The following is a 27,583-nucleotide window of genomic DNA, read 5'->3' as shown; positions in this document are numbered from 1 at the left end:
GTACTTCCACAACATGGGGCGGAAAAAGCCAACTTGGTGGACCATATCTCCACTTTATTCTCTCCCCAAAAACGGTGAAGGCCTCTGCATTTTTCCAAATTTCTCAAAATGTTGTTGCTTTAAGCTTACGAAACTCAACATCAAGTTCACCAGGTATTGCCTCATATTGACCTTTTAGAATATGCAAGTGCATCAACCATATCTCTTTGACTAACTCAACCGCATTCAGTTTGACTTTTTGAAATACACACTTACATCTTGCCTTCCATAATACCCAAACTACTAAAGAACATATCGTAGACCAAACCTTGTCCTCTTCCGAACAATGTATTGGTGTAGTATAAGAAACCTCCAATACATGTCTTCCATCAAAGAGGAGAAGAAAATCAACATAGTCCCTTTCGTAATTTTGTATGTCTTCAACCAACCTTCCCCATCTCACAAAACCCCATGTGTACACCTGTTTACCATAAATATTAAATAGGATACAAAATTCTCAACATTATTTTCCATACTGCTCTAACAATAGGACATACCCATAAAACATGGTGAACCGTTTCACGGGGAAAACCGCAACTAGCACATTTTAAATCATGGCAATGTCCCCTCATCCATGACTTCACAGGAATGCCATAATGTACCGACGACCATCTAAACAAGGCAAGTTTTCTAGGAATTTGCTTCCACTACTTCTCATTTCATCCTCTGCTCCTAAAAATGACCACAATATAATTCTAGTTAATCAAATTGAAGGCGACTTAAACATATGATAAAAGAGGGTTATAAGGGCTTCTTCTACTCTAAAGGCTACAAATACCTCTTAGCAATGCTTCAAATGGATCTTAGGGCCTATTGAGAAACATTCTATTTGAAGAGCATGCTTACACCTCTTATGTTTCTAGGGAGGGTTGTATGAACCTCTTGATTGGCATTATACTTGAAGCCCTTGCTCACACCTTGTTTGTGCTTGGGACGAGGCTAATGTCTCCGACATTCCAGAATCATACATCTTTTCCTTGTAAAAGTTCACCTAGACAAAGTGAAGTTCAATTGCATATGTCACCTATTCTTAGCAAAATGCTTTTGTCGTCACTTGTATATACTCCACCATTTGTCATCAACAAGCATCAAATTGAGGTCATGTTACATCCTATGGGCTTCAAGAAGTTGTTATATGGTGTTCCAAATGTTGTAAGTATTTCAAATGCTACCATCAACTTCCAATCTTTGGGCGAGTAAGTGTTCAAACCCTAACTTCTCTGACCATTGGCTGCAAACAGGGACATCATTGAATAAGTGACACAAGCTAGCGGTGGTGGAAAGTAGTTAGGTACTCTATCTACAATGGTGGTGGCCTAAGTCTTTGTTAATTCCTCAACAATGTGGCTCCAATTATTGGAAGTCAACAAAAGTCATGTGAAATTGGTATCATTTCAATGAGGAAAAATCAAAAGGGAACATACTAAAGGGAACCTTGACACAATGTAGTGACCGCCCCTAGATGTAAAGGGCATCAAAATGTTGGATAGGCTCGAGAACTTGGAAATTCAAGCATACTTGGCATAACAACTTCGAATAATCTTGCTACTTGAGATTGAAGTGTTGTAGGTTGTCGCATGTTACTAGCAACTTCGACAACTAGCACTCTAACAAAGCAAACCCATTTTGAAGCGTACACTCTCTAATGCCTAATTACAGAGCAATTGTACGGGGGCATTCTAGAATTCATGTAAGAATGGATAGTAGATGTGTCAAAATTCATCTATTCCATTTTGGCAAGAATGGGCAATTATAGATGTGATAGAATTAACCTATTCCTTAAGAATCGATGTTTCATGTAGTGTGTGGAGTTGATAAATGATTTCTAATGTCAAGGAACTTTACAAATGAATACTTGCAATTGACCTTGCATATCATTGTGATTGAGAGAAATGTATGTCCTCCATTTGACCAGGTATATGAATCGTATGAGGCACAATGAATTTAATCTCATCCTCATTGAGGGCATGCCTTTGTGATTGAGAGAAATGTATGTCCTCCATTTGACCATGCATATGAATCATATGAGGCACAATGAATTTAATCTCATCCTCATTAAGGGCATGCCTTTGTTAAACATTATAATTGAATTCTTCTAATTAACCTTTGATTAAGCTATCAAATATGAATAGTAATAAGGGAAAAGTACCATGATACCCCTGGAAGTTCGTCTATTTACCAGAATGCCCCTAGAAGTTCCAAATTTACCAAACTACCCCTATGCCCAAAAAATTACACTTTATAAAGTAATTATACACTCAAATCTACAAGCCCTATTTACCAAAGATGGAAGAAATGGACCCGAACTAGCCTTATTTACCAAAGATTTGAGTGTATAATTACTTTATAAAGTGTAATTTTTTGGACATAGAGGTAGTTTGGTAAATTTGGAACTTCCAGGGGCATTCTGGTAAATAGACGAACTTCCAGGGGTATCCTGGTACTTTTCCCTAGTAATAATTATCAAGTTTTGAGTCTTATAATCAAGTGTTGTCATTGAATGCTTCTAAAAACGCTTGCTATATGTACTTGAAGTAGTTTTTGAGCTATTATCGTATAATCAGCATTTATATGCTCAAAAGGTAATGACATTGTGGGATATTTTAACTTATAAGCTTCCATGAGAAAATTTGCATTCTAATCAAGTCGAACTCCATGAAAGTTGTCTTAAATTAATGATTGCTAGTTACATCTTCACTACGACAAGTTGTACAATTGTTTATTAAACTATTGAGTATATATATATATATATATATGAGATAAAACCAATCAAAGAGTATTTAACTTTCTTGTGTAGGTAAAAATTGGAATTCTCATATTCCAAGCCTTATTGGGGCAATGTCTTTCTATATATATATCCTTGAGGTAACATTGAATTAAATGATGGGAGAGTTTTGAATACCTGTAGTTGAATGCCCAATTTGTTTACTTCGAAGTCTCTCTCGATTGAACCACCCATTAAACATCTATAAGTTTAGACTACGTATATTTGACGAAAATTTTCATTACTTACTTTAGGAATGAGTATATATAGAGTTGAGTTGAAGAACTTGTTCGTACTACAAGAAAATAAAGTATGAACATGAGGTGGTTCGTTGCTATTCTAGAGATTATAGAGAGCAATCACAATTTAGGAAGGGAAGAAATGATGTAACTAATTGCCAATTGAACTATCATGCCCAATCCTCTCTAATGCATTCTTATAAAAGTGCAACAATAGAAAACATCTAACAACCTTCTTACAAAAATGAGAGAATATTTTAGAAGGGAACTCTTGGACCCAATTCCACATGTAGGCTTTTCAACAAGACTTGCAACTTTAATCCTAAAGTATCCTCGAGTTTATTAAAACAATTGTTGTTTGTGCCCACTTCATAAACTTTGGATGATGACATCTAGCAATGAGGCATTTGAAACCGAATAATGTTTCGACAATTGTGCCAAATAGTCATGGCCATCATGGCCCATGGAAATCCTTGCCTTCGTGAGGTTGTTGTGGCAACTTTTAACTCTTAAAATTGTTGGCAACTTATGTATCTTGCATGACACACAATATATACAAGAATCATTGATTGTAAATATATGCTACATCAAACTCTAGGAAATCTATCAACTTAGTGTCTCAAATTACAAATACAAGATTCAAAATATATGGCCCCCACCACCAAATGATGTGCACTATCTCTCGTGACCTTCATACAAATAGCGATATTTATCAATTAGGGTTTGGATTCTATATCAGAGTTTGGTTGAAACAATGCTCTTAGGTGGTATAACATCTTGGTTTGTCAAATAGTGCCATTTTGATCCAAGTCGAACAAACTTGTATTTATGCAATAAAAGGATTGTTTTGCCAAAGCAATAGAACCACAAAAAATGATGCCCTTGGATATGGTTCTTTGTGCTTACAAATAAAAACATATATAGTTAAATGGTTAGTTAGTTAGTTAGATGTAATGGTAATTCCTTCTACTAAAATTGGTGGCACAAATGGATAACTTAAACATGCAAGTTATCGATGCTCAATTTGTAATGGTAATAACCCCACTCAAATAGGCACTCCATTGGCAACACATAGAACTAGCCAAAAGATGCCCCTAGGGGATGAATACATTTATTGTCGATTTGTCATGTATCGAACATGTATGGTATTGTAAGCTAATGTAGTAGATATGCCATGTATGCAACACAAATTATAGTTGGGATGTGTATCTCTCAAACTCTATTAATGCAGATAATCAAAGAAGATTATTAAATTGGAATTTGTGAGAAATATGATATACTATATCTCATTCATGCAACCAAAGAGGATTTGGATCAATGAACAATCTTGTACAAAATCATTATGTTAGGAAGGAGAGATTCGAAGCCAATATTAATATATGTAACTCAATGAAGAATGGAGAGATTCAAAGCCATGACCATCTTGAGTCGGTGTAATGAATGGACCACACTTTGATGCACAATAATTAGTGTGTAATATGTGTGATACCATTCCACAAAGCGTACATGCAAAATGCTAGGTAGGTGATTGGCTGACACTTGGGCAATTTGCGTCCAATCCACACCCGTCATCCGAGTTTTCTGGTTAGATACTTGCAAATGAAGGGCACGAGACTTGCAGATGTAGGGGATGGCACTATTCCTCGATCGTTCTCCTTTCAAGTTACCCTAGGGGTAAATGTCAACAAAATGTACATAACACGCATAGTAGAGAAGTAGTTCGGGGTATGTATGTATATACACCCTCAACTATTAAGCCTTTTTGTGTATATATACGTATGTACATATATGTATATACACCACAATATATACACACAAAAGGGTTTTAATAGTTACTACTTTAGGTTTATTAACCTCAACAAAAACGGTAAAGATTGAAATGTGGGGGGATTTTAGGGCGGTGAAAGGGGAGTCGTTCGATCGATGGGATGGACGGCTGTGATGGATCGAGCGGAACTATATGTTACCGTTATTGAGGAGGCAATGGAATGGGCCTTGAGAGGATTTGCATGAAATAAATTCCAAAGAAACGCAGAAATCATCTTCTCCTTCTCCTTCTCCTTCTCATCTTTTCCTTCGCAGAAATCATCAGATCACACAGACACAGACGCACACTGTTCCCCTCTCTGGTAAGCTTCCCAGATTCCTCAACCGCCCCTTCGTTATTTCCTGTCTTCTATTTGCTTTTCACCTTTCTCTGCTCGATGCTTCTCTTTGATGTTTTGTTTTTTGTCTGTTTTTTTTCTCCCTGTCTCTCAGATCTTTGCATCTTTTCGAGGATCACGTCGTTCCTGTACGATCTTCATCATGTATGAAACCAGGGTAAGCGAATGCCGATCCTGACTATGGTTTCGCACGGTTCAATTACATTTGAGCTAAATTCTGGCTCTCAGGAGAGTGAAGGATTGTAGTCTCTATGGGTATACATGTTTAGATGCCCTGTCAATATGTGTATACGTATTTAGATACACCTTCATTTCATGGGGTACTTTCGTTGGACTTTGCTGTTGATATGCAAGACCGTTATATTACATAGTTTCACGACATTTCGACATTGTGGGACTGAGATAATGTACAAACTCGAACTAAATGTGTACCTAAGGAGAACGGAATGATCTCAAATATTTTATTTTTTGCTGTGTTTGACGCAACAACGTATTATTGTTTGGACTCTCACTGATTCCTGACGAGATGTTTCAGCAGCAAGCAGCTCTTCATCAAGATGAGAACAAGAGAGGGGAAATAAAAGCAACCAAGGGTACTTCATAAACAATTAATCGAATTAATTTCTTTCTACACAATAGTTTTTCAGAATTGAATAAAGGTTTTAATGGAAAAGTTACTGTAGGAGCTGGACTAGGTAAATCTCAGGCTGCTCCTGTTAACAATCGACGAGCCCTGGGAGACATAGGAAATGTGGTCCCCCGTTCAAATGCAACAAAAGACGGTCATATGGAGTATGTTGGGAACAAATATATACAGATTTATCGTTGTTCTATATGGGTTGTTGTAGTTATTCGTGTTATCTGCTACTACAGAATACGAAATCCGGAGAAGAAGCTGATAATACCTGTAGTAGACAGGCCTATTACGAGGTATTTTTGGCTACAGATCGTTCACAGGTCTTAAAGGAGAAAATAATCTTACAGTCTTTTCTTGGATTTCAGGAGTTTTGTTGCACAGTTAGCTAATAATCAGACAGATACAAAAGAAACTGTAGATGGAGATGCTGTGACAGATAACAACGCAGAATCTAAGGTTGCAGCATCAAAGGATGTTCCTGTGCATCCGGCACGGCCGAAAGCCTTGCCTAATGCAAAAAATATGCGTGCTGCAGCAGGAAGAAGAGGGAGAACCCTCACCGCGATGCTCACAGCTAGAAGCGAGGTAAAACATTGTTCCATCTTCTTTGCTTATATCTACTGAAAATATATTCTTAGATATCCCAGGAAAGATACATACAACTTGAACAGCGTTGTTTCTTTAATGACCAGGCTGCGTCTGGTGGTTTCAAGAAAAAGCTGGTTGAAGAGCCACGAACCGACATTGATGCAGCTGACATCGATGATCTGTTAGCGGTGGTGGATTATGTGGAAGATATCTACAGTTTCTACCGGAAAACCGAGGTATGGAGAGCGATCCGGAAACTGAATTTGTTCCATGTCATGAACTTGATAACCTAATAACAGTCTTTGCTTAACCTTGTAACATTTCAGGTGCAAAGTTGTGTACCTCCAACTTACATGTCCAAGCAGTCTGAAATCAATGAAAAGATGAGAGCTGTTCTTATTGACTGGCTCATTGAGGTAGTGTGTGATCATTTTAAGGACTGATGGATGGATAGTATTTTAAAGAGCTACACTGATTTACATCCTCTCTTTGTTCCACTATCAGGTTCATTTTAAATTCAAGCTCATGCCTGAGACACTGTTCCTCACTACGAATATAATTGATCGTTACTTGGCATTACAACCTATAGAAAGGAAGAATTTGCAGCTGGTTGGGATGACAGCTATGCTGGTGGCCTCTAAATACGAAGAAATATGGGCACCAGAGGCGAGTAATTCTTGTGCTGTCATATGAAATATCTATACAGAGAGTACACTCTTTCACTGTGGTGGTTGTTTTGTTTTCAGATTAAAGATTTCATCATTATTTCAGACAATGCGTATACTAGACAACAGATTCTAGATATGGTAAACATGCAGCACACTTTCGTGATTCAACCCCCACTTGTTTGTCTGGACTAACACTCTTAATTTTATGCATGATCCAGGAGAAACGTATGCTTAATACTTTAAAGTTCAACATGTGCATCCCCACACCCTACGTGTTTTTGGTTAGGATTCTTAAAGCTGCTGCTTCTGACCAGCAGGTGTAATGCATTCTCGTGACACACCTTAAATGGATTAATTTGGGTTATACATCATCTAACTAAACCCATCTACGTGTATGTATATATATACGTGCAGATGAATATGTTGGCCTTCTACTTTGTGGAATTATGCTTGGTAGATTATGCGATGGTGAAGTTTTCACCGTCCATGCTTGCTGCCTCAGCGGTCTATCTGGCAAAGAACACATTGAAATCCGGTGAAGAAGCCAGATGGAATGCAACTCTGAAATGGCATTCAGGTTACAAAGAGTCGGATATCATGTAAGAAATTCATATATCACCATCATCTCATACGTAAAGCAGATTGATCTACATATATACATTTTCTTTACTCCACATGTTTTGGAACTGATTAGGCTTTCTCTTTCATGGGTTTGACAGAGAATGTGCGAGCTTAATTGTTGGTTTGCATAGCACTGCAGCGAAAGGGAATGTGACAGTGGTTCACAGGAAATATTCGCAAGCTAAGTATAGCTCAGTAGCCCTGCTTAGTCCTCCAACCATTGTGAAAGCTAATTCTACTCCAACTGATGCTGCTTCAGATGAGAGCCATTCTGCCAAATGACTATCATCATGCTTATCAACATCTTCTGGCATTGTTTTCCTCGTTCTGTTTTTTTTGTTTGTTTGTGTGGTTCACAAGAAGTGTTGTGCTCCAACGGCGATTGTATATGCCATGGACGGTTTTTGGGTCTGAATGCAGAAAAACCCTAGTCAACCAGTCAATAGTGCATGGATACTGATGATGTATTCAAATCAAACAAAATATACATATGAAACATATATAAACATATATAGAATATAAAGTGTTTTGCTCAATTAATGCATGGCTGCTTCATTCAGGCTGGTTACATTATAAGCAATCATTTGATTCTTTGTTTGTTACCAATCTAAGATGATTTTTTGCGTTGTGAACCTCCTTTCAGTTTGTGATTCTCTTATGTCGTTTGTTCTTAATCAATGTATTATATCTGTTAGTTGTGTTCACATTCTAATTGACATAATATCAAAAAATGTCCAGTCAAACGTTAAATCCAGTTATGTAATCATCATCTATGCAAATCATCATTCCAACGGACATAATATAAAAGAATTTACAGTCGGTTGAATCCAATTATGTATGTAGGTGTAATCATCATCATCTATCAAAATCATCTACATTCTATCGTGATTGAACAACTTTCCTGTCCTATAATTGGGTACCCAAATGGAACTGAAAGTATGAACTGAATACTTGCCTTGAAAATTCTCCTCTTGGAGAGCTTCATTTCTTGGAATCCCTGAAGTGGCAGAGGCTTACCCGTTTCTGGAAGTGGAATAAGTTTAGTCTTTCACATACGTTGTCATTGCCTTCTTTGATCAGAGAAGTAGCCAATGTCTTTTGCTATACATCAAACAAACTTCCTGGTTTTCTAATAATTATTAAGATTCTCAGCTTTCACAATACCCTTCCACAACCTTGATTTTTTTAAATTCACATTGATTTTTGAATTAACGCTGATGAGTGTTTTAAATAGTTGCACCTCATCTAAGCTTTTTATCATGAGAGAAATAAAACATGAGCTTTTGAGGCTGTATATACGCCAAACCCCAAAGACATATCATTAAGAACACTATGCACTTGATTGTTCCCATATTGTTTTTTGCAATCGGACAAGATCTGGAACACAAGCGAATGTTGGGATCAAAAAAGTGGTGTTCAGATTACACCAATCCCCTCAACAAAATAATTGAATGGATAATTTTACACCAACAAAAGTGGTGTTCCGATGGCACTAGGTGGCTTATAAACACCAAAGCCCGATCTGTCCCTTATATCCTGGTGAGAGTCGAAGAATTCTTTTTTCTTCCTCTTCCTTTTCAACCTCATCATTTGTGGATTGCTCGGTTCAACTCAGCAGCATGAGAAAGGAATTATGTACAGTGGAAAATGATTCACGGCATTGGCTTTATCTACTCAACTTCGGTATCATTTTCTTCGCCTTTTTCCAATGAATGGCATATCGTTTTAGATCTCAACTGGACTCCCGAAGCCGGATTAGATTTAAACAGGATTCCCAGTTTTGTAAGGGGTAAAATCAAATGAACAAACACCACATATTGATTATAGATCATATGCACATTTTTATTGCCATCATCAATTTGGAGGCTGTATAGCCCTGAAGACATAGCCCACTTTCTAGATTTCTTGAAATGTCGAGATTAGCATTCAAAAACATCAAGACCTTCATTTCTGATATAAAATGACATTTGAATGGTGGTTACTACATTAAAAATTCAACATAGAGATATACTTCAATTTTATCATGGAACATCTAAAAAGTGAGTTAATAACTCCTTCACAATCCAAGCTTTCCTACATTGCATAGTTCATTGGTTGTTGCATTCATCAAAGTTCAATGTCTCAAATTATAGTTATATTAAGATAATGTTTTCAAATGATGAAAGCTAACTTAAGGTTCAAGATTAATAAGCTTGTCTCTAGAAGACAACAGTATCAAGCATGGTGCCAAGAGTTTGAACAATATTTGATGACATGAGATTCGAAACATGTTCCTCCAAATGCTTCTTGGCATCTTGTCTTCCTACATTCGCAATAGCCAACTTTTCAGGAGATAATTGATCCTCTTCCTGAACGGCTTTATTATACTTAATGGCAAGATCCAGCATCTCCTGCAAAAAGGAAGCATTGGAAAAATATATTTACATAAATTGAACCCTTCAATGAGGTAGGACCTCAAATTCTAGACAAAAGAACCTGTATGGTAGACTCGTTTGTCTTCGCATGATTATCAAATCTCTGTAGGGTGAGTCCATCTGTCCATTTTCTTTTGTGTAAATTCAGCAGCATTTTCTCTTCCAACTCATTCTTGCGGTAGTTGATTGCAATTGAATAGTAATGACGGTTCAAACCATGAATCAAGGCCTAACGAGAGAAGGGTTCAGCGTATTATAAGGATATTTGGGAAATATTTCACTTGCTAAGTTTTGATGTACCTCACCTGTATAGATGGCTTGTTCAAGTGCCCAAGGTTTGATGTTGTTTGACGTGGTTCTTGTCCAAGCATCATGGTTTGAGGATTGATGAGACGGAATGCATCTATGACGACTTTTCCTTTCACACTTTGGATGGGATCCACCACAACTGCAACAGCCCTTTGATTCAATGCTTCAAAACTCTACCAATACAATGATTAGCAGTTTAAAGAAATGTACTCAAGCAATGTATGTATGAAATATAAATGGAAAATAAAGAAATATTTTTATACAATAACATGGTAAAGTTAAATTTGAGAGACAATATGTTAATATGCGAAACTCACAAATATCCAACAAAAATACTGATATCACATCGCTTCAACATGGGGTGATTCAAACGAGTCTACAAATGCTTAAGTAAAACAACATACTGAAGAAGAACGCCATGGAACATTTCAGTATATTAAACCAGACTCCAGAAGGTAAAGAAACTTCTAAACACTACCCTAGCATGCAAAGGTTCGATTACACTTTCATACACTTTCATCCACGCAAACCAAGTGACATTAAGATTTAGCCTTTAGGGCAGAGACTCCCACAGACAGACATGTGCACACACACACACACACACACACACACACTAATACAGACATACACACACACATACATACACACGCTCATATGCATGCATCCAGAGTATCAATAATACATGAGGCATTAGAAATAAAAAAATTAAACGTAGTCTCTTTCTAATGTATTCTTAAAAGGCAAGCTAATAATGAAAAACAAAATATGTGTACTAACCTGCTGAGTGTTAATGTCCACTCCAGAAAGCCAACATCCAAAACCGGGATGTGAATGATACCATCCAACAACCATCTCAGGCCTATTTAATTTGAAAAAAGAAAATAAACTGTGTCCTATAATTGGTGTAGTTGTAAGGAAACAAATAGCTCTAACTGTATGTTGAAGAAAAGAATAAATGTGCAATTTTGAGAAGTAAATAAATGTGCAGTATAGTATTAACAAATTATTTCAAGTGTAGATAAAACCTTCCAGTCTGCTTCAGCATATCCAGCATTTTCGCCTGAAAAACAGCATCCACGGCCTCAACGCTAACTCCTGTGCCACTCTGGGGCATGGCAAAAACATCCACAACCCTCACTGTATATTCATCAACAAACTCTCCAAGCATTAAACCCATGACTTCCATGGGAACTCCAGCTCTCCCTGCAATAGGTTAAAAACTTAAAAAACGAATCCCACCTTCACATGTGTTATGCTATGAAAAACAATTATGTGTTCATAGCACAAAGCTTGCTTTTGTTGATAAGTTCCCACTGATATTTAGAGTAAAATGAGCTCAATTTCCGAGAGAGAAAATGGAAGAAATCCAAAACAGTCTTTGACCTGCTGTGTAACAGACCAATAAATGCTTCGTGTATGTGAAATCAAAGAGACAGATAGAGAATATATTGAATATGGAAATAGGAAATTAAGTAAATCACGTTGTTGAAGCTGAAACTGTCTCTAAGATATCGAAAGTGGGCTCCTCGAACAGCAACATGATTTTCTTGAAAATTCTCAAACAGCAACATAACCAAAACAAGTTCTTGAATGGGAAGGATAGAGAGAGAGAGGGAAAGGACACATACCGTGTTTGAGCATCTTTAGCAGTGCGAGGGAGGAGATGTAGACCTGCTCAGAGGAATCCATAAGAGGTGAGTCAGGGTGAGGACCACCGCCTGAAGCTCCCCCTCCCACGCCAGAGAAGATGCGCTGTAACCTCTCCATATCCTCTTTATGCTCCTGTATGAGATCCGAAAAACAGCGTCTTTCCCTGTCTCTGTCTCTGTCTCTGTCTCTGCCTCTGTCTCTGTCTCTCCGTCTCTGTATCTCTACCTCGCACGATTCCTGCTTCTCCTCCTTCCCTCGATCCTGCGATTAGCAGATGCAAAATACACAGACGAATGAAAGAAGGCTCTGTAATTTGTTTCGGTAAATTACAGATCTGGCCGTCTGTTTTTAATGAGGTCCTCTTTCTCTTGTTATATTTATTGTATGCAAGAGTAAAAACGTAGGCTCTCTTGTGTGGACCCATGGAATGGAGGGACACCCTCCAAGAAGTAGAAGTTATATACGTGGCTCAATTTCTTCCGATCATTACTACGCATCCTCACAACTATTTGTTCCTGTCTTTGCCAGACATTGGATTATAATGCGGTAGCAAAGTCATATATGTCGATCACATCTGGCAAGGAATGACATGCACCATATGGTGTCTTTTAGCATTAGCACACATGTCGACCCTTTGAATTCATTGGCAAGAGTGGTCTTCTATGATTATGTCAAACTCTAGGCTTTCCCTAGCTCCAATACATGGTATAGGAGCCAAGTCCGCTTGTGCCATGCTCCAAATAGGAAGATATTTGGAAACATTTTAAGAATGTCGAGCAAAGAAACAACCACCACAAACAGGAGGACGGGCAGGAGCAAAAGAAGAAGAAGAAGAGACTGATGAGTCGTTGAGAAGAAGGGAAGATTTTGGCTAACATGGGAGATGAATCCCTTAAACACAATGTTCATGTCGTCATACATATTGAAGAGTGGCACACATTAAGCTTTTGAGGGGACTTCACAACTCTAGAGAAACGAGGTTCAGAGCTAGAAGTTTGACACCACAAACTTTCCATTGTGGAAGAATTGAATTACGGGTCATCTAATTAAAATGTGAAAATGGAAGCTAGAGAATGGGAAGAAATTTGTTGGCATAAACAAACAATAATGGGGAAGATATTGATCATGTTGATAATCTAGCTTTATATTGGCAAGTAACCAGAATTGGGTAGGTGTAAATGAGGTTTGTAGCATATATGAGAACATCATCGCATGAAACGAGGTGTACTTGACATAGAGGTTGTACGAGATTGAAATGAAGTTTGATTTTAAGCCACATAAATGAGTTTAGCAACATCATTCAACAATAGAAGGGGTTGAAGGTGAGCTTGAACCTAGAGATGCATGTCGTCATGCACATGTGCACGTGATTGAGCTCATGGCACACCTTTTTCAAACCACTGGAAATAAGTAGTCTACATTGTGCATTCCAATACATAAAAGGACATAAGACATATGTGAGCACTTCTTGGTGAGGAGATATGGTCAAAGTCAATGTCTGGTGCACATGGTAGAAAGCATCCTACATGTACAAGCCATAGAAGAAGCTCACCAAGTGAAGTTGGGTTAAGAATTGGGGACAAGTTCCAAGGAGAAGATCTTCAACCAAGGAAAATCCCAATGGGAGGAGGTGAAATACTAGAAGTTCTAGCAACAATGGTATTACTAGAGAGTCGAGACATTGTCATGCCCAAAGCATGAAAGAGGGCAACTTAGTTATGATGGGCATGGCATGTAAGAGAGTTTTGGGGTTCTCCAATAATGAGGATTGATGAGCATTACTACAACAATGATAACTCTCTAATCCATTATAGGTTCTTCTATTATACCAATCCATTGAATTTAGGGTTTCATAGTTGTATAAATACAACACACGAAGGAATCAAATAGTTGTTGCATAACATCCATAGATGCTCCTTGAGTGATTGAGGTATCCCACAAGTGGTGTCTTGATTTGGGTTCCTCATTTCACCGCATCGAGGATAGCTCATGAACAATGAGGCCCACCGACTTTGGATAATCTGATTAGGAGACTTACTTCGAGTTGTCTTATGTGCAGTGTCCATGATTTTTGTGAAATGGTTGTGAAATTAGAACCCTTGTTGACCAAAGTCATTGACCTAACATTGTTTCTCATGCAAACCCAAACCTCAACCCACTTAGGTGCAATGATCAATTGTTGTGGTGAAGTGCTTCTCATTGGTCGTTGGAATGATGGGTCCAATAAAATTAATCCCCCATTTGTTACTAAGTTTTTACATCTTTAACATTCACTTTAACCGTTCACATTCATCGGAATCCTTGAATGAAGGTGGGTCACCCGAATCCATATTGCAGTACTTTTACGTGTTGTTACCTCATACTTAAAATGACCCCCATACCTTGGAATAGGTAACACGATCGTTACGACGAAAGCCTAGCCCACACCACTGGTGCCTCGAGACTTCAACCTTCTAACATAATGTGTTTTATGGGGGTAGTTAGACCTCATATTTATGCTTGTATTGAGGTCCCTTGAATATATTTCCTTTTCTAAAAGACTCTCCATTTACTTGTTGACAAGATTATGATGGTCCATGCACCTATCATTCCTTCTATCCACTCACACTAGTTCCTTTCTAACATAAGTGATCATACCCTTCACTTTTGTTTTGTAAATATTAGTGACCTACCCTCAACCTATGACATATTCGTCAATATGGAACATGGGTGGTAGGTTGGATATGTATTGATTAACAGTCGGCAATGGTTCAATTTGAACCGAACCGAACCGAGAAACCGTGGCTCAACGGCTTAAGCGATTCGGCTCGGTTTCAACGGTTAGAAACCACGGTTTAAAACAGTTTAATGTTTTTTTTTAAATTTAAAAATTATTTTTAAACAATCTTTTCATTTTGAGGCCTTATTCTCACATTTTAAGATAATCTTAAAATTTTTGAAATTTAAATATAATGAAATATTTTAAATTTGACCTAAGTTGAAAGCTGAAACCGAACCACAAAACCGCGGTTTTAACGGTTTGGTTTAACCGAACCGCTGCCAATTGTTAGTATTGATCATACCTCAAGGGTGGTAAGGAGGATCGGGTTCTTCTATCACACTCCAAGACTATCCACCATAATATAAGGTTCACCTCTCCCTCTAACAAATCAAGTTGTAAACCCAATACCCAAGTGCACAAATTCATGTAAATGAGTTTAAACCTACTTGATCATTCTTATGTTTAAAATTTCAAGAATAAGCTTAAAAGACATATACAAATATTTTTTATGGTTTTTGAAAAGTTGTTGGCCTGTCACAATGAATTAGAAGTCTCTCTTTTCTCTTTTCCTCGTCTTATCTTTTGTCTCTTTCCTTACTACTTAGAATTACACTTGTTTGTTCATTTCTGACCAACGTCCAAATCAGGGCAGGAATTTGACGGGTGTCATGCCCATCAAAGGCCATTTTGCCCGTCAAAAACATACACCTACTAAAAATGTCCGTCAAGTGACATATAAAGTATAAAATTTTCCTTTTCATGTGAAAGGCCCCTTAAAATTATACATGTCAAATGACATGCTAAAATTTTATTTTCTATGTCATTATTCATATATATTATATATATATACCACATATTGTCATATAAAATTTAAATATATGTACTATCATACTATCATCTATGTAGTATCAAGATTCAATTTGACTATATAGTATGAAGTGTGTAATATACTAAATTCTAATATATATATATATATTTATAACACGCTTAAAATAATATCATATAAATTGTAATGATGAATCCTCAAATCAATTTAAATTTTAAACAATAACCTTGGTGCTTTATTAAATACTCTAAAAAATACTAGAGTGTAGACTAGTCACTCTAGGTTTGATTTTAAGTTTTCTTAAAGTAAATGTTTTACTAACCTACTTTTTTATACATACTTATTACTTATTACTTAATACTTAATACTTATTACTGTGCTTTATTAAAAAATTAGGGTTAGTAATAACTTTTTAGTATAGGAAAAAGGTGAGTACTTACTACTTACTACTTACTGTTAGGTAACAAGTTATTTTTCAACTTAAAAATGATTGATTTTATGTAGCCTTTTGTGAAATTGTGCAGCAGGAATAGAACAAAGAAAGACATCCTTCAACCTTCAACATTTTTTAACTACAGTTTAAAAATGTAAGTTACCATGATCATCTATCATATTATGTTCATTTAGCAAGTTATTATATTGTTTTTGTATTACCTTAATACCTCTAAAAATAAACTAAAAGTATTTCATTTCAATAAGGTTTGATTTTAAGTTTTTTTAAACTAAATGTTTTACTAACCTATTGTTTTATACATACTTATTACGTACAGCTGCATGTGAACGAGGCTTTTCACGTCAAAATATCATAAAAAATGATATTAGAAATGGTTTATCTTTGGAAACTTTAGATGCTTTGATGTTTATATCCTTGAATGCTCAAGAGACATCAAACATTTGTTGGAGGGATATATTTAACCTTTGGTTTGAAGAGAAAGAGAGAAGGATAGTATCATTACAATGCTTAGTAATAAGTATGAGGAGTCCCGGTATGATAAACATTTTTTTGTGTTTTTTGGGCTTTAAGAAATATATGATGATTAAGTATTCGATTTGTATGATTATTTGTTTGAAGCTTATTGTATCCACTTTGCAAGAATGAATTATGATTATGGATACATATATAGTTTGTACTTTGGCTTAAAAAACATTAACACTTTTTTGGTAAAAAAAAAACATTAACACGATATTTATTTTCTGTATTTCATTATCTTTGCGAGGTAGTTGTGTCTATTTGTGTACCTTCTATAGTAATAAAATGTATAATAATGAAGCATCATATAGAGCTTTTCATTATAAGAAATTTGTATGTCAAATGACATGTTAATTTTTGCACTCTTACGTCATATGACATACATCTTTAAAAAATGCCCGTCAAAAAACTTTAAGACTAACCCGTCAAATTCAGGCCCTGGTCCAAATGTACAAAAATAGTTAACAATTGACAAGAGAGTTCTCATCAACGAAAGAAGTTAAATAGACATTTGAACTCAAAGTCATATCCTTGCATGGTTGTCCAAATGCATCAATTAATGCACTTTAATATACCTTATATTCTAACTTGTAGTGTTATAGTTTCTTTGGCAATTGATAATTAAATGAAGCTACCCTTGAGTGGAGAAAGAAAAAATATGAATAGCTTAAAGGAACATCAAGGAAATTAATAACAAGATTATCTACAAGAATAATTAGACTTAATTAAACACTAATCTTCCCTAAAAAATAAAAAATAAAAGGAAAATACTTAATAAATTTGTTGTTCATCTCTGAATCTCTCCTTTTGGGCACTCATGGCTATGGGATCTTATGAAAAGTTCACCCGAATCTGGGGTGGTGAATCAACTTTTCTATTCATAGTCGCTAGGAGGGCAAAGCTTCCTCTTCAAAAGGTATTGCTCTAATGATGTCAATGTTGCCTCATCATGTGTATTTAGGTTTCAAGTAGCCACGACCACTAGCTCATTATAGTTGATGTGGAATTTTATTTGAAAAAGCAAAGGTTGTCATATCCATAGTTTGTTGTATGTGGTATCACGATATTGGGTTCCATAATATATCATACCCATGTTATTTGTAGCAATCAAATGAATTCTAAAAAAATGATCTAGTCTCGTGTAAGGATGCACAGCAACCTTTCCAAAGTCAAATCACAATCGAGAAGTTGCAATGCTAACGAGCTCTCGCCGTAATATCTTTCCTGAAGTCGATTTTGGAATACTTGGAACGAAGGCCACTTTCCTGACTTTTTTGTAGTGAGCCACCTACAATGAAGTTTTACATCAAGTTCAAAGCTCATAATTTCTGGGTGAAAAGAAAGATGCTACTTTTTCTTATTTCCCAGGATAAGCTAAAATTGAACCATCGTTGGTTTGAGATTATGCATGAGCTTTCTCAGGAACATTAAACATGTCAATACATTACTCTTGCATTCATCAGTTTCTTTAAATATGTGATAACTCACCTGTTTGGAGACAAACTCCATGACTTCCGCTTCCGAGAGTGTACTTTCTGGGCCTCTCACAACGAATGCCATAGGAATCTGTCCTGCATTATCATCTGGATATCTATGCAACATAAGAGGACGATCAGATTTGTCAATCAATTCTTCTAACTTGTCATAGAACGATGTGTGGATGAGATCTTGCATTGCATTAGCTTACGGGATTACGGCTGCGTCGAGGATTCTTGGATTAGATAATAGGACAGCCTCTAACTCAGCAGGGGCAACCTTAGTCCAAATAGACAATATCAAAGCCTCTCTGTCATTTATGAAGACTGAAAATCAGAATTAAACCTTGGAATATAATAGCATTTACCTGAAAGCCGTTATATTTGATAAGCTCCTTCAATCGATCCACGACAAAGAGATATCCCTCATTGTCAAAATAGCCAACGTCCCCAGTATGCAACCATCCATCCTTGTCGATGATTGCATCGGTTTCACCAGGTCTGCCAAAGTAACCTACATGTTGCTCGATCATTGAAAGGAAGGTAGTTCAATAAGCCAACAAACCACATCAATCACTGGCCAGATATCTCAAGCATAATGCAGCCAGTCAACCCATGACTGAATAAGGGAGCTCTATATGCAAAACCAATTAAACCAAGGTCTATGTCCGGATCACAGCTAATCCCCATGATAGTCAAAGGATTGACCATCGATAACCTGACTAAAGGAGGCCTACCTTAAACATAACTGACTCTACAAATGTAATCACTGTAATCACAAAGAACCAACCCACAAGCCAATCTCAACCCAAATGGACTCCACTACTAAGGTATGAAGATTGCACCTTTGTGCATAAACACCAGAATAGCACCCCAATAAATGTAATAATTCATCATATGAAGACAAACCTTTCATTATGGTGGGGCCTCGCATCCATATCTCCCCTTTTTCATTGGGCGGCATGGGTGTTCCTGATTCAATGTCAACTATCTTGAACTCAGTATTGGGAGCAATACGGCCTGTAGATCCGAGCTTCCGCCTCTCTTCAAGAGTTGCCATATTCGCCCCCACAGCGGTAGACTCAGTCATGCCATATCCCTATAAATTTTGTCGTGGCGGCATTTACACTTCTATATATTAAGAACATATCTATACATGTGGAGAAGAGCAATCCCACCAATCCCACACACGTCGATGATAGAAGTTATTGATTAGAGGGACAGATTAAGGTGGTCTTTTCTGATAATTACCTGTGCAATGGAAACATTCTGGAATCGCCCATGGAAAGCTTGGATGACCTCCTTGCTGAGGGGTGCTGCTCCAGATCCTACCTCCACGAGAGAAGACAAATCAAATTTTTTCACTATAGGAAGCTTCGCCATGCCTATCAACACTGGTGGAACCACAGGCAAGTGGGTAACTTTATACTTCTGTATGGCCTCTAGGGTTTCCACAAAGTCGAACTTCTGTTGCAGAATAGTGGTGGCTCCTCTGGCCATGAGACCACATCCAAAGAAAGCCATGCCATAGACATGGAACATGGGGATAAGGCACATATAGGTGCGACACTTCCATGGCAAAGAACCTTCAGGGGTCTGCTCACGAAGGAGAAGGTTAATCTGAGCGATGAAGTTGCGGTGTGTGAGGATGACACCTTTGCTGGTACCCGTGGTGCCGGAGGAATAGAGGAGTGCAGCCGTATCATCTTGGCGACCTCGATGGAAGGAGAAGTGGCTCGTGTTGGAGGTATGATCTCTCCGGGTAAGGATTAGGTCTGAGAAAGATATGGTGCGAGCAAAGGACATCGGTGGGGCAGAAGAAGAAGGATCAATGGAAGTAATGGGGGTTTCTCGGAGAAGGATCAGCGGAAGATTAAGTGTGGGAAGGGAGATGAGTTTGTGGAGGAGGGAAGGCACAGCAGCTACGAACTGTGCATGAGAATCAGTGGCCTGTTTGGCTATCTCTGAGGGGTGATTAAGGGGGTTCGTGGTGGTGATGATGCCACCTGCAGCCAGTATGGCAAGGGTGAGGACGCCAAAATCGATGGAGTTTGGGGAGAGCACAAGGACGACGGCGCCAGGAGAGAGGCCGAAGCCTCGGGAGAGGGATTCGGCCACCGCATAGACACGATCACGCAGGAGAGAGTAAGGGAGGGAGGCGCCTGTCTTGCAGTCGATGAAAGCTATGGCGGAGGGATCAAAGGAAGGGCGATGGAGGATGAAGGTGGGTAGGGTTAGGAATGGGTCTGATGGGAGGTCTATCGGTGGACGCCTGCTGTAGTAGATGCCATTTGAGGCGCAGTAGCCACTGCTGCTGTCTATGCTGCCTTCATCAGAAGCGCCATGTGTTGTTGCAGAGCTATGAGAAATGCGGGTCGAGGTCGCCATAGCTATAGACAAGAGAAAGCTCTATAGACCAGTGAGTGTTGTTCTGTGATTATATCACTATGGTGTACCACTGTTGTAACTTGTTCTGTGATTATATATACTGTATACATATGGTGGATCCCAATCTAAGCTAATTTTTTTTCCTCACACCCAGGTCCCAGATCCCCTCCTCACAGATTCAAGGACTTCGTGAATAGTGCAGATTATCTTTTTTTCGTGTGTGTTCAATTAATAGCAGACTATGGTCAATTGCTAACTGCTCATATATCTCTCTCCCAAACAATAATACTGTTTCTAACCAACTATACATTTTCTACATTTTCAAACTGATGCTGCCGATCTACATAATCATCAGCTCTTAATCTCTCTTACAGAATATATAATAAGTTTTGTAACTACATTATCGTATAATAAGTGTTTTCATACAGAATAATATATAATAAGTTTTTGCCTTAAAAAAATAAGTTTTCATACAGAATATATAAAAAGTTTTCTGGCAATAATGTCATTATCGTATCTATAAGATCAATCATGCTCTCACGCCGCCGCCCATTCATCAGTTTTCTTATTTCAATGCTGCTTCTACCCATTTTAGTCCAAGATTAAAGAGAAATCTGATTATATTTTCAAACAGAAACGACACAAATTTTGCCACCTTTCTAAAAGAAATGTGAAAATGCACTCTAAAGATGAGTGAGCAGATCAATCGAGCCTCAATGCCAATATCATTAATGCAAAGCAAATTAAGTGGGCTAAGACTTGACGTTTACATTTTTTAACACAAGTGTATACATACATTGTCCATGTGCATCTTGAAAAGTTTTCATATAATTTAGTCCATGTGCATCTTGAAAAGTTTTCATATAATTTAGTCCATGTGCATCTTGAAAAGTTTCATATAATTTAGTCCATGTGCATCTTGAAAGGTTTGAAGCCCAACAACCAATCTTTCAGCAATACTCAGACCCTTTGTTTCATGCAGGCACAAAGAATTAGAAAATGGAATTAGTAGAATGAAGCATACAAATTAGAAACATATAGAATAAAAATAGGACACAAAAATGTTTTTGCCAGTTTTCTCTGTGATAAGTTTAACAAGTTACAAAAAAGTTGCGCTAACAGGAAAAGCAACGATCTCAAAACTCTTGAAGTGGAGCGGTTCTTGGAACTAGAATGGAACCATATATATTACACTCAGAAAACTAGAGGCCTACTCAACTATTCCTATAGCTCCTTCAACATCAACTTCACCCATTCCAGTGTCTTCCTCACCCTCACTGTCTTTATCTCCATCTACTTCTGCATTCTTCCGTGCATAACTATCCAGCTGTTCTTGAAGAAGTCTATCGTCTCTATCAGTCACCTGGATCCACAGGAAATGCGTTGCAATATGTTAACATCTCTTTCTACAAATCATTAATGAAATTAGTATGTCTTATTTTTTTTAATCATGAAGTATTACCGCCCGAGGTGCATCCCTAACAGTCAGCTTTCCTTGATTTTTTTCTATCTCTTTTGTGCATGCTTTTATAGCCATGTTAAGCACAGATATTCCTTGCTCCTGCATAAAATATACTGAGTGATGAACTCTATTCAAATAACAAACAATAGAAGGACTAAGATTTAGCTCTAGCTATGCAATGGCATGCCTTATCAAGAGTCTGTGTTGTGAGCACGTAAAGTGGAGGAGCAACAAGTTTGATTTTCACAGGACACTCTTCACTGCCAGCTGCCTCTGCTTTTCTCATGGCATCCTGCAAATGCAGCCAAATTAACACCAACACGTAAATGATTTCTTCCCATTGCAACAAAAAAATTCATTCATTTCATGCACAAGCAACAGATCATGTAGGATATATTGAAAAGAAACATGCGATACCTTTATATGAAGAACCCCATCATACTGAAAACATCTTAGCTCAATGTCTGCACGGATACGTAATGGTTGTGGGGTCATCCTTCGTCGGATGTTCTTTATCAGTGCTTGCTTGACCTCTTCTGTCATTGCTGGCACAACCTTAGTAACCTGAAATTTCACATTTTGTAAGATCTCTATTATCCATATCATGAAGGAAATGCAAAGTTTCCAATAAAAAAGCTCACCTCTTGTCCATCAGGGCCAATTTCTTTGATCTCCCTTGTTAAACCATTCAATACTGAGTCTGGATCTGTCACAACCAATTTAAAAGCCTGGAAATACATATAATTAGCACAAAGAGCTGATGTACACTTCAAATTCATATGTCGCTCTCCAAATGCAAGCATATACCTCAAATGCATGCCCATACTTCCTGTATAAAGGCCAACCCACATGCACATAAAGATCCTGCAGAGAAAAGGTTCCAAAAATTAGTCTAATTCCGTTTTTAGACTGGTAAGGAGAGTATAATAAACCCATTTGAAAGTCGTGTTATAAAGTAAGATCTGCCAAAATCATAATGGAGACTTCAAAATAAGAGGATTCAGTCTCTGAGTCAAATCTCCTACACCCTATTTAAGCTACAAATGAAATAAAAATAGTATTAAATGAGAGATTGTTCAAAATTTAAAACCCTAAATACAAGTGTTCCGTATAGCCTCATATTGTACGTGGACTGGTTAGACATTGAATAGGCATGTGTCCAAAACCTACGACGGCCCCCAGAAGGTATCACGGAATGCAAATAATTACGTCATATAAGCCATATCCTTTCTTCCAAAGTTCATACCCAGCCCATTCTTCACATTGCAAAACTCATATATAGGCTTCATTCAGATTCCATAAAACAAACCACGATAAAAGATTAATACCCAATACCCTCAGGCTTTGTGAATTCGTCAATCTTGCATGTCATGTCCTTGATTTCTGTTTCAGGTTATGAATAATTTTCTTGGGTTTACAGATCAATTTCTCTTTTAATTTGCAAGTTGCATCACAAACCCCTCTAGTTGTTGGGAGCAAATGTCGGCATGGAAACCTCATGCAAGAAACTTATTTTGACTCTCACCATCACAATTGCTAGAACCTTCACAAAAACCACACATTCTTTCTATTGCGGCAAAAACCACATGACCAAAGATAAGTTTTATCTTATAATTCTACCTACATTAACATATTTTTCTCTCAAGTAGCCTGCAAATTCCAGATTGCACTTTCATCAGAAAATCAAATAAATGAACACAATGGTTTTTTATTTTTTCTTTCAACCCTTTGCATGCTTTCTTCATATCAGGATGGTTCGCAACAAAATATATCACTGAAGCAATCCAAAATAATTCTAGCTACATAAACATATTTTTCTCTCAAGTAGCCTGCAAATTCCAGATTGCACTCTTTCAGCCCTGTGCATGCATGCTTTCTTCATATCAAGATGGTTTGCCACAAAATCTATCACTGAAGCCATCCAAAATGGAAAAGGAACCTTTAATCTAAAGAATGCACTACTTTAATCTAAAGAATGCACGATAGCACCAAAGGAAACAGCTTCCTGGATGAGAGATCAAGTTCACTCTTTGGGTGTGGTATATGCCTTGCAACAAAACACTCTTTAGATGCATGCAGGAGATATTAATCACCTTTTCATGAATGTCAAATTCATTTTATATGCAACATCATGTTGGAGTGGAATAAAGAGAGCAAGAAGCCTCATTTATTTCACGACAACAGCTAAAGTTTCTCGTTGCTGTGATTAGGTGCATATGCAGGAAACTTCTTGAATGGATCTAGTCCACTATCTTCATGTTTAATAGGACAAACTCGCCCTTTCCATGTTGCATCTTTGATGACGTTACAATACGCCTTAGAGATTTCTGTTGTCGATATTGACTCACAAACATCACAATGCAGCAAATGTAAACATTGACCAGAAACACATAAGCCTACAGTAAACAACATAAAACCTGAACATAATCGGGAAAAATAATGAGAAAACCCCCTATCTCCATGTCTACTATGGCTAATCATATTGAAAAGGCCGTTTTTCTGTTTAAAATAGTTTTTCATGTTTTACAGTTATGATAGCATTAAATTGACAAGAAGCATGCGATAATAAAGCAAAACCTGTCAGAAATAGAAAAAAGAAAAAACTCTCACACAGGCCAAGCACCATCAATCCTATCAAAAAAACTATTCTTTTGGTTTAACGCAGTTCCTCAAATACTACCAAAAGGCCTAATTTTCAGGTCTAAAATAATTTCATATATAATACATTACTGGCATTGAATTGGGCAAAAATCACACAGAAAAAAAGAAAAAAAACACTAAAACCATAACTCCAGATCAAACATAACCAATCATATTGAAAGGGCTTTTATTTGTTTGACTAGCTTCTCATATGTCGCTAGAAAATATATTTCTTCTGGACTAGAAATACCTTCACATAAAATACACTTATGATGACGTCAAATTAATAAAACCTAAATCAAACATGCAAACAAACAGCAAAAATGAAGGAAAAATAAAAGCAAAAAAACCTGCAGCTCATCCACCGACAACCCTATCAAAAAGGCTAGAATTTTCTAATATATGACAAAAAGACAAGTATTTTGGTCTAAACTATCTTCTCATATATTACAAAAACTACTCTTATGGTCTAAAGTTTTGACCTTCTCATTCGTTACACTTGTGATAACATCAAATTAAACACAACTATAGCCAAAGATGCACGTAACAGCAATCAAAAGCATCTTATCATATATTAGAAAACATTACTCAATTGTCCTGAAGGTTTTATCTTCTCACGCATAACACTTGTGCTGAATCCTGACAGCAAATTTAACAGAACTAGAGCAAAACAAGCAAGCATACAGATGAAAAAAGAAAGAGTGAAACGGAAGAGGAATCTTAACTCCAGGATAAGCACCAGTGATTATGTGTTCTTTTGATCTAAAGTTTCAAGGTTCGGATATAGAATACTTGTGATGGAATTACACTGATTATAACTAGAACTTAACCTGCACATAAGAAGGCGAACAAAAAGAGGCGAAACAAAAAACTATTCATACCTCCAAATCAATTTCAAGAGTGTCCGCGACATGGCGCATGATGGAATGAACCATTTTACTCTTGTTGTAACGTTCTTCGCAGGACTGGATATCTTCATCAGAAACTCGACGTTTACTAAGATCAATGTAACCTTTCTCTTTGTCCACACGCAGGACCATGACAGGTTCTTGTCGACCGACCTTGATTAAGCTTCCGATGCTTCGAATCCGACGTCTTGAGAGCTCTGAGAGAAGGATCATGCCTTCGATGCCGTTGTATTCGAGGAGGGAGACGTAAGCTCCCATCTCAGCGATGCTCTTCACCTGCACCATGACAGCCTCGTCCGCCTCGGGGTACTTGGCCTCGTACATTCTGCAGTCGGATACCGTCATGGCGACTCGCTGAGGCTGCTGCTGCTTCCTCCTCTCTCTCTCTCTCTCTCTCTCTCTCTCTCTCTCTCTCTCTCTCTCTCTCTCTCTCTCTCTCTCTCTGCGTCTGTCTGTCTGTCTCTCTGTCTGTCTCTCTGCACAGACGAACGGGCGACGAGACGGGAAGAAGGAAAAGAAGAGAAGGAATTGAAGACCTAACACATTACTAGTAGATGATGGAACCTAACACATTACTAATTTACTAGTAAGTAGAGGATTGAAGGAAGAGATCTATGAATGTATGTACATACATTGAGGTTTTGTGTGTGTGTCTTAGGCCTTGGGGTGTGTCATATCGAATCACGTTAAATTATAGTTGAGACATGGAAATGGGCTCCTTGTTTGAGGGACTTCATCGAGACTATGCTATCTGTCTTGTCTGCCCGTTTTCAGGCACATGCGTGCTTGGTATGAGGTGTTTCGCATGAGCCTCGGATGCAACGTCACCTTTCGAACCTTGCACATGAGTCGAATCAATAATAATATTGTGTTAAGTCTCCCCGCCTGACTTTGAGCTTCATACCTACAACCCATGGGACTCGAGCACTTGCTACAAATCAAGGTCATTCGACGAGGCTTGAGAGGGGGTGAGGTGTATGCTATGAAGCGGTGTTTCGCATGTGATCATGTTGCAATTTGTCCTAACACTTGCAACCTTTGTTGTTGTTTTTGTGGCCACTGGTATATAGAACCTATGACCAATGAGAAAAGACAATTGCAGTTTATGTTTTCGTATGAAAATTAGTCGTACTACCGTCAACTAGACATAAAGAAAGTGAAGTGCATAACATTTATGAGAACCTACTCGAGATGTTGCTAATGGATGCTTAGGAAAGATGCTTGATAGGGGATGTCAATGTCTATGTTATACAAACCCTTATAGGAGCTTCAATTAGCTTCTCTACCTACATATAGAACTTACATTTCAACTGTGACACATTTATTGTTGATGAAAACTATTATAGTTGAGAGGGAACTAGGATGCATATAATCCTTCAATATTAAAGCACGCCAATATCGCGCACAAAAACATTGAATTTAAGCTTTCTATTCTCAAATACCTTATCGTAGACCACAATAATATCTTAAAATAACCTGTGATGTGTTGGTGTAATGGTAATGGGGGGACACTCCAACAACTAGGCTGGAGGTTCGAGTCTCCCCGCACCAACATACATGTGGTACCTAAAAAGGGCGGTTTGTGCCTGTAAGTGGTGACGACGTACATGGTGACGGTGAAGGCCGGTTTGTGCCCGTAAGTGGCGACAACACCGATGGTGATGGTGAAGGGTGGTTTGTGCTCGTAAGTGACAACGACGAAGATGGTGATGGTGACAACAATGACGGTTTCAACAACGAAGAAGGTAAAAATGTAGTTTGTCTACAAGTTTCATGATGGAACGTGGTGTGAGTCTCATCATATCTCCTAGAGGTCATCCTATGCATGTATCTCACTCATACCATTCGGTACACCCCTGATGGACTATGTACTACTAATAAAACATGACTTTGTGTGAGTTGTAGCCCTCGGGCAAGCCAAAAGATAAAAAATACTAAAGTAGTATCTCTAAATGGAAAAATAATAATATCTTAAAATACCAATTTACATTCATACTCAACACAATGAGCATGAACATTTTGGATATTTGTACTCTAGCACATTGAGCATGAACATTTT

General features: G+C 37.7%; 4 protein-coding genes across 4 annotated transcripts; 1 reads left to right on the top strand and 3 right to left on the bottom strand.

The window, feature by feature from the left end:
- The first annotated feature begins 5,154 nt into the window (after nucleotides 1–5,154).
- Nucleotides 5,155–8,257, top strand: LOC147856329 (G2/mitotic-specific cyclin S13-7-like). The gene is made up of 13 exons (XM_087329862.1): nucleotides 5,155–5,171; nucleotides 5,302–5,364; nucleotides 5,743–5,800; nucleotides 5,891–5,999; nucleotides 6,081–6,137; nucleotides 6,210–6,429; nucleotides 6,537–6,668; nucleotides 6,759–6,848; nucleotides 6,937–7,098; nucleotides 7,179–7,238; nucleotides 7,319–7,417; nucleotides 7,515–7,699; nucleotides 7,820–8,257. Exons 2-13 carry the CDS (start codon nucleotides 5,350–5,352, stop codon nucleotides 8,001–8,003), a joined length of 1,371 nt encoding a protein of 456 aa, XP_087185988.1. The 5' UTR covers nucleotides 5,155–5,171; nucleotides 5,302–5,349; the 3' UTR covers nucleotides 8,004–8,257.
- A 1,581-nt stretch (nucleotides 8,258–9,838) lies between these two features.
- On the bottom strand, nucleotides 9,839–12,297 carry LOC147856328 (26S proteasome non-ATPase regulatory subunit 14 homolog). Its single transcript, XM_087329791.1, has 6 exons — nucleotides 12,073–12,297; nucleotides 11,470–11,647; nucleotides 11,222–11,303; nucleotides 10,441–10,617; nucleotides 10,197–10,364; nucleotides 9,839–10,111 (listed from the first exon to the last, which is right to left on the bottom strand). Exons 1-6 carry the CDS (start codon nucleotides 12,209–12,211, stop codon nucleotides 9,920–9,922), a joined length of 936 nt encoding a protein of 311 aa, XP_087185917.1. The 5' UTR covers nucleotides 12,212–12,297; the 3' UTR covers nucleotides 9,839–9,919.
- Nucleotides 12,298–17,670: 5,373 nt separating this feature from the next.
- On the bottom strand, nucleotides 17,671–20,529 carry LOC147856327 (beta-phenylalanine coenzyme A ligase-like). Its single transcript, XM_087329707.1, has 6 exons — nucleotides 19,378–20,529; nucleotides 19,036–19,225; nucleotides 18,495–18,640; nucleotides 18,339–18,406; nucleotides 18,140–18,242; nucleotides 17,671–17,939 (listed from the first exon to the last, which is right to left on the bottom strand). Exons 1-6 carry the CDS (start codon nucleotides 20,512–20,514, stop codon nucleotides 17,826–17,828), a joined length of 1,758 nt encoding a protein of 585 aa, XP_087185833.1. The 5' UTR covers nucleotides 20,515–20,529; the 3' UTR covers nucleotides 17,671–17,825.
- Nucleotides 20,530–21,565: 1,036 nt separating this feature from the next.
- Nucleotides 21,566–26,070, bottom strand: LOC147856326 (eukaryotic translation initiation factor 2 subunit alpha homolog). The gene is made up of 7 exons (XM_087329411.1): nucleotides 25,498–26,070; nucleotides 22,784–22,840; nucleotides 22,618–22,704; nucleotides 22,394–22,540; nucleotides 22,164–22,268; nucleotides 21,977–22,075; nucleotides 21,566–21,877 (listed from the first exon to the last, which is right to left on the bottom strand). Exons 1-7 carry the CDS (start codon nucleotides 25,867–25,869, stop codon nucleotides 21,725–21,727), a joined length of 1,020 nt encoding a protein of 339 aa, XP_087185537.1. The 5' UTR covers nucleotides 25,870–26,070; the 3' UTR covers nucleotides 21,566–21,724.
- Between the last annotated feature and the right edge of the window lie 1,513 nt (nucleotides 26,071–27,583).

The sequence above is a fragment of the Azolla caroliniana genome, unplaced genomic scaffold (genome assembly GCF_043228905.1).
Source record: "Azolla caroliniana isolate FFs.n. ecotype wild unplaced genomic scaffold, voAzoCaro1.0.p SCAF_13, whole genome shotgun sequence".
In the NCBI taxonomy this organism is placed as follows: Eukaryota; Viridiplantae; Streptophyta; class Polypodiopsida; order Salviniales; family Salviniaceae; genus Azolla; species Azolla caroliniana.
The sequence above is the reverse complement of the archived record's forward strand: the minus strand, read 5'-3'. Positions and strand labels throughout refer to the sequence as shown.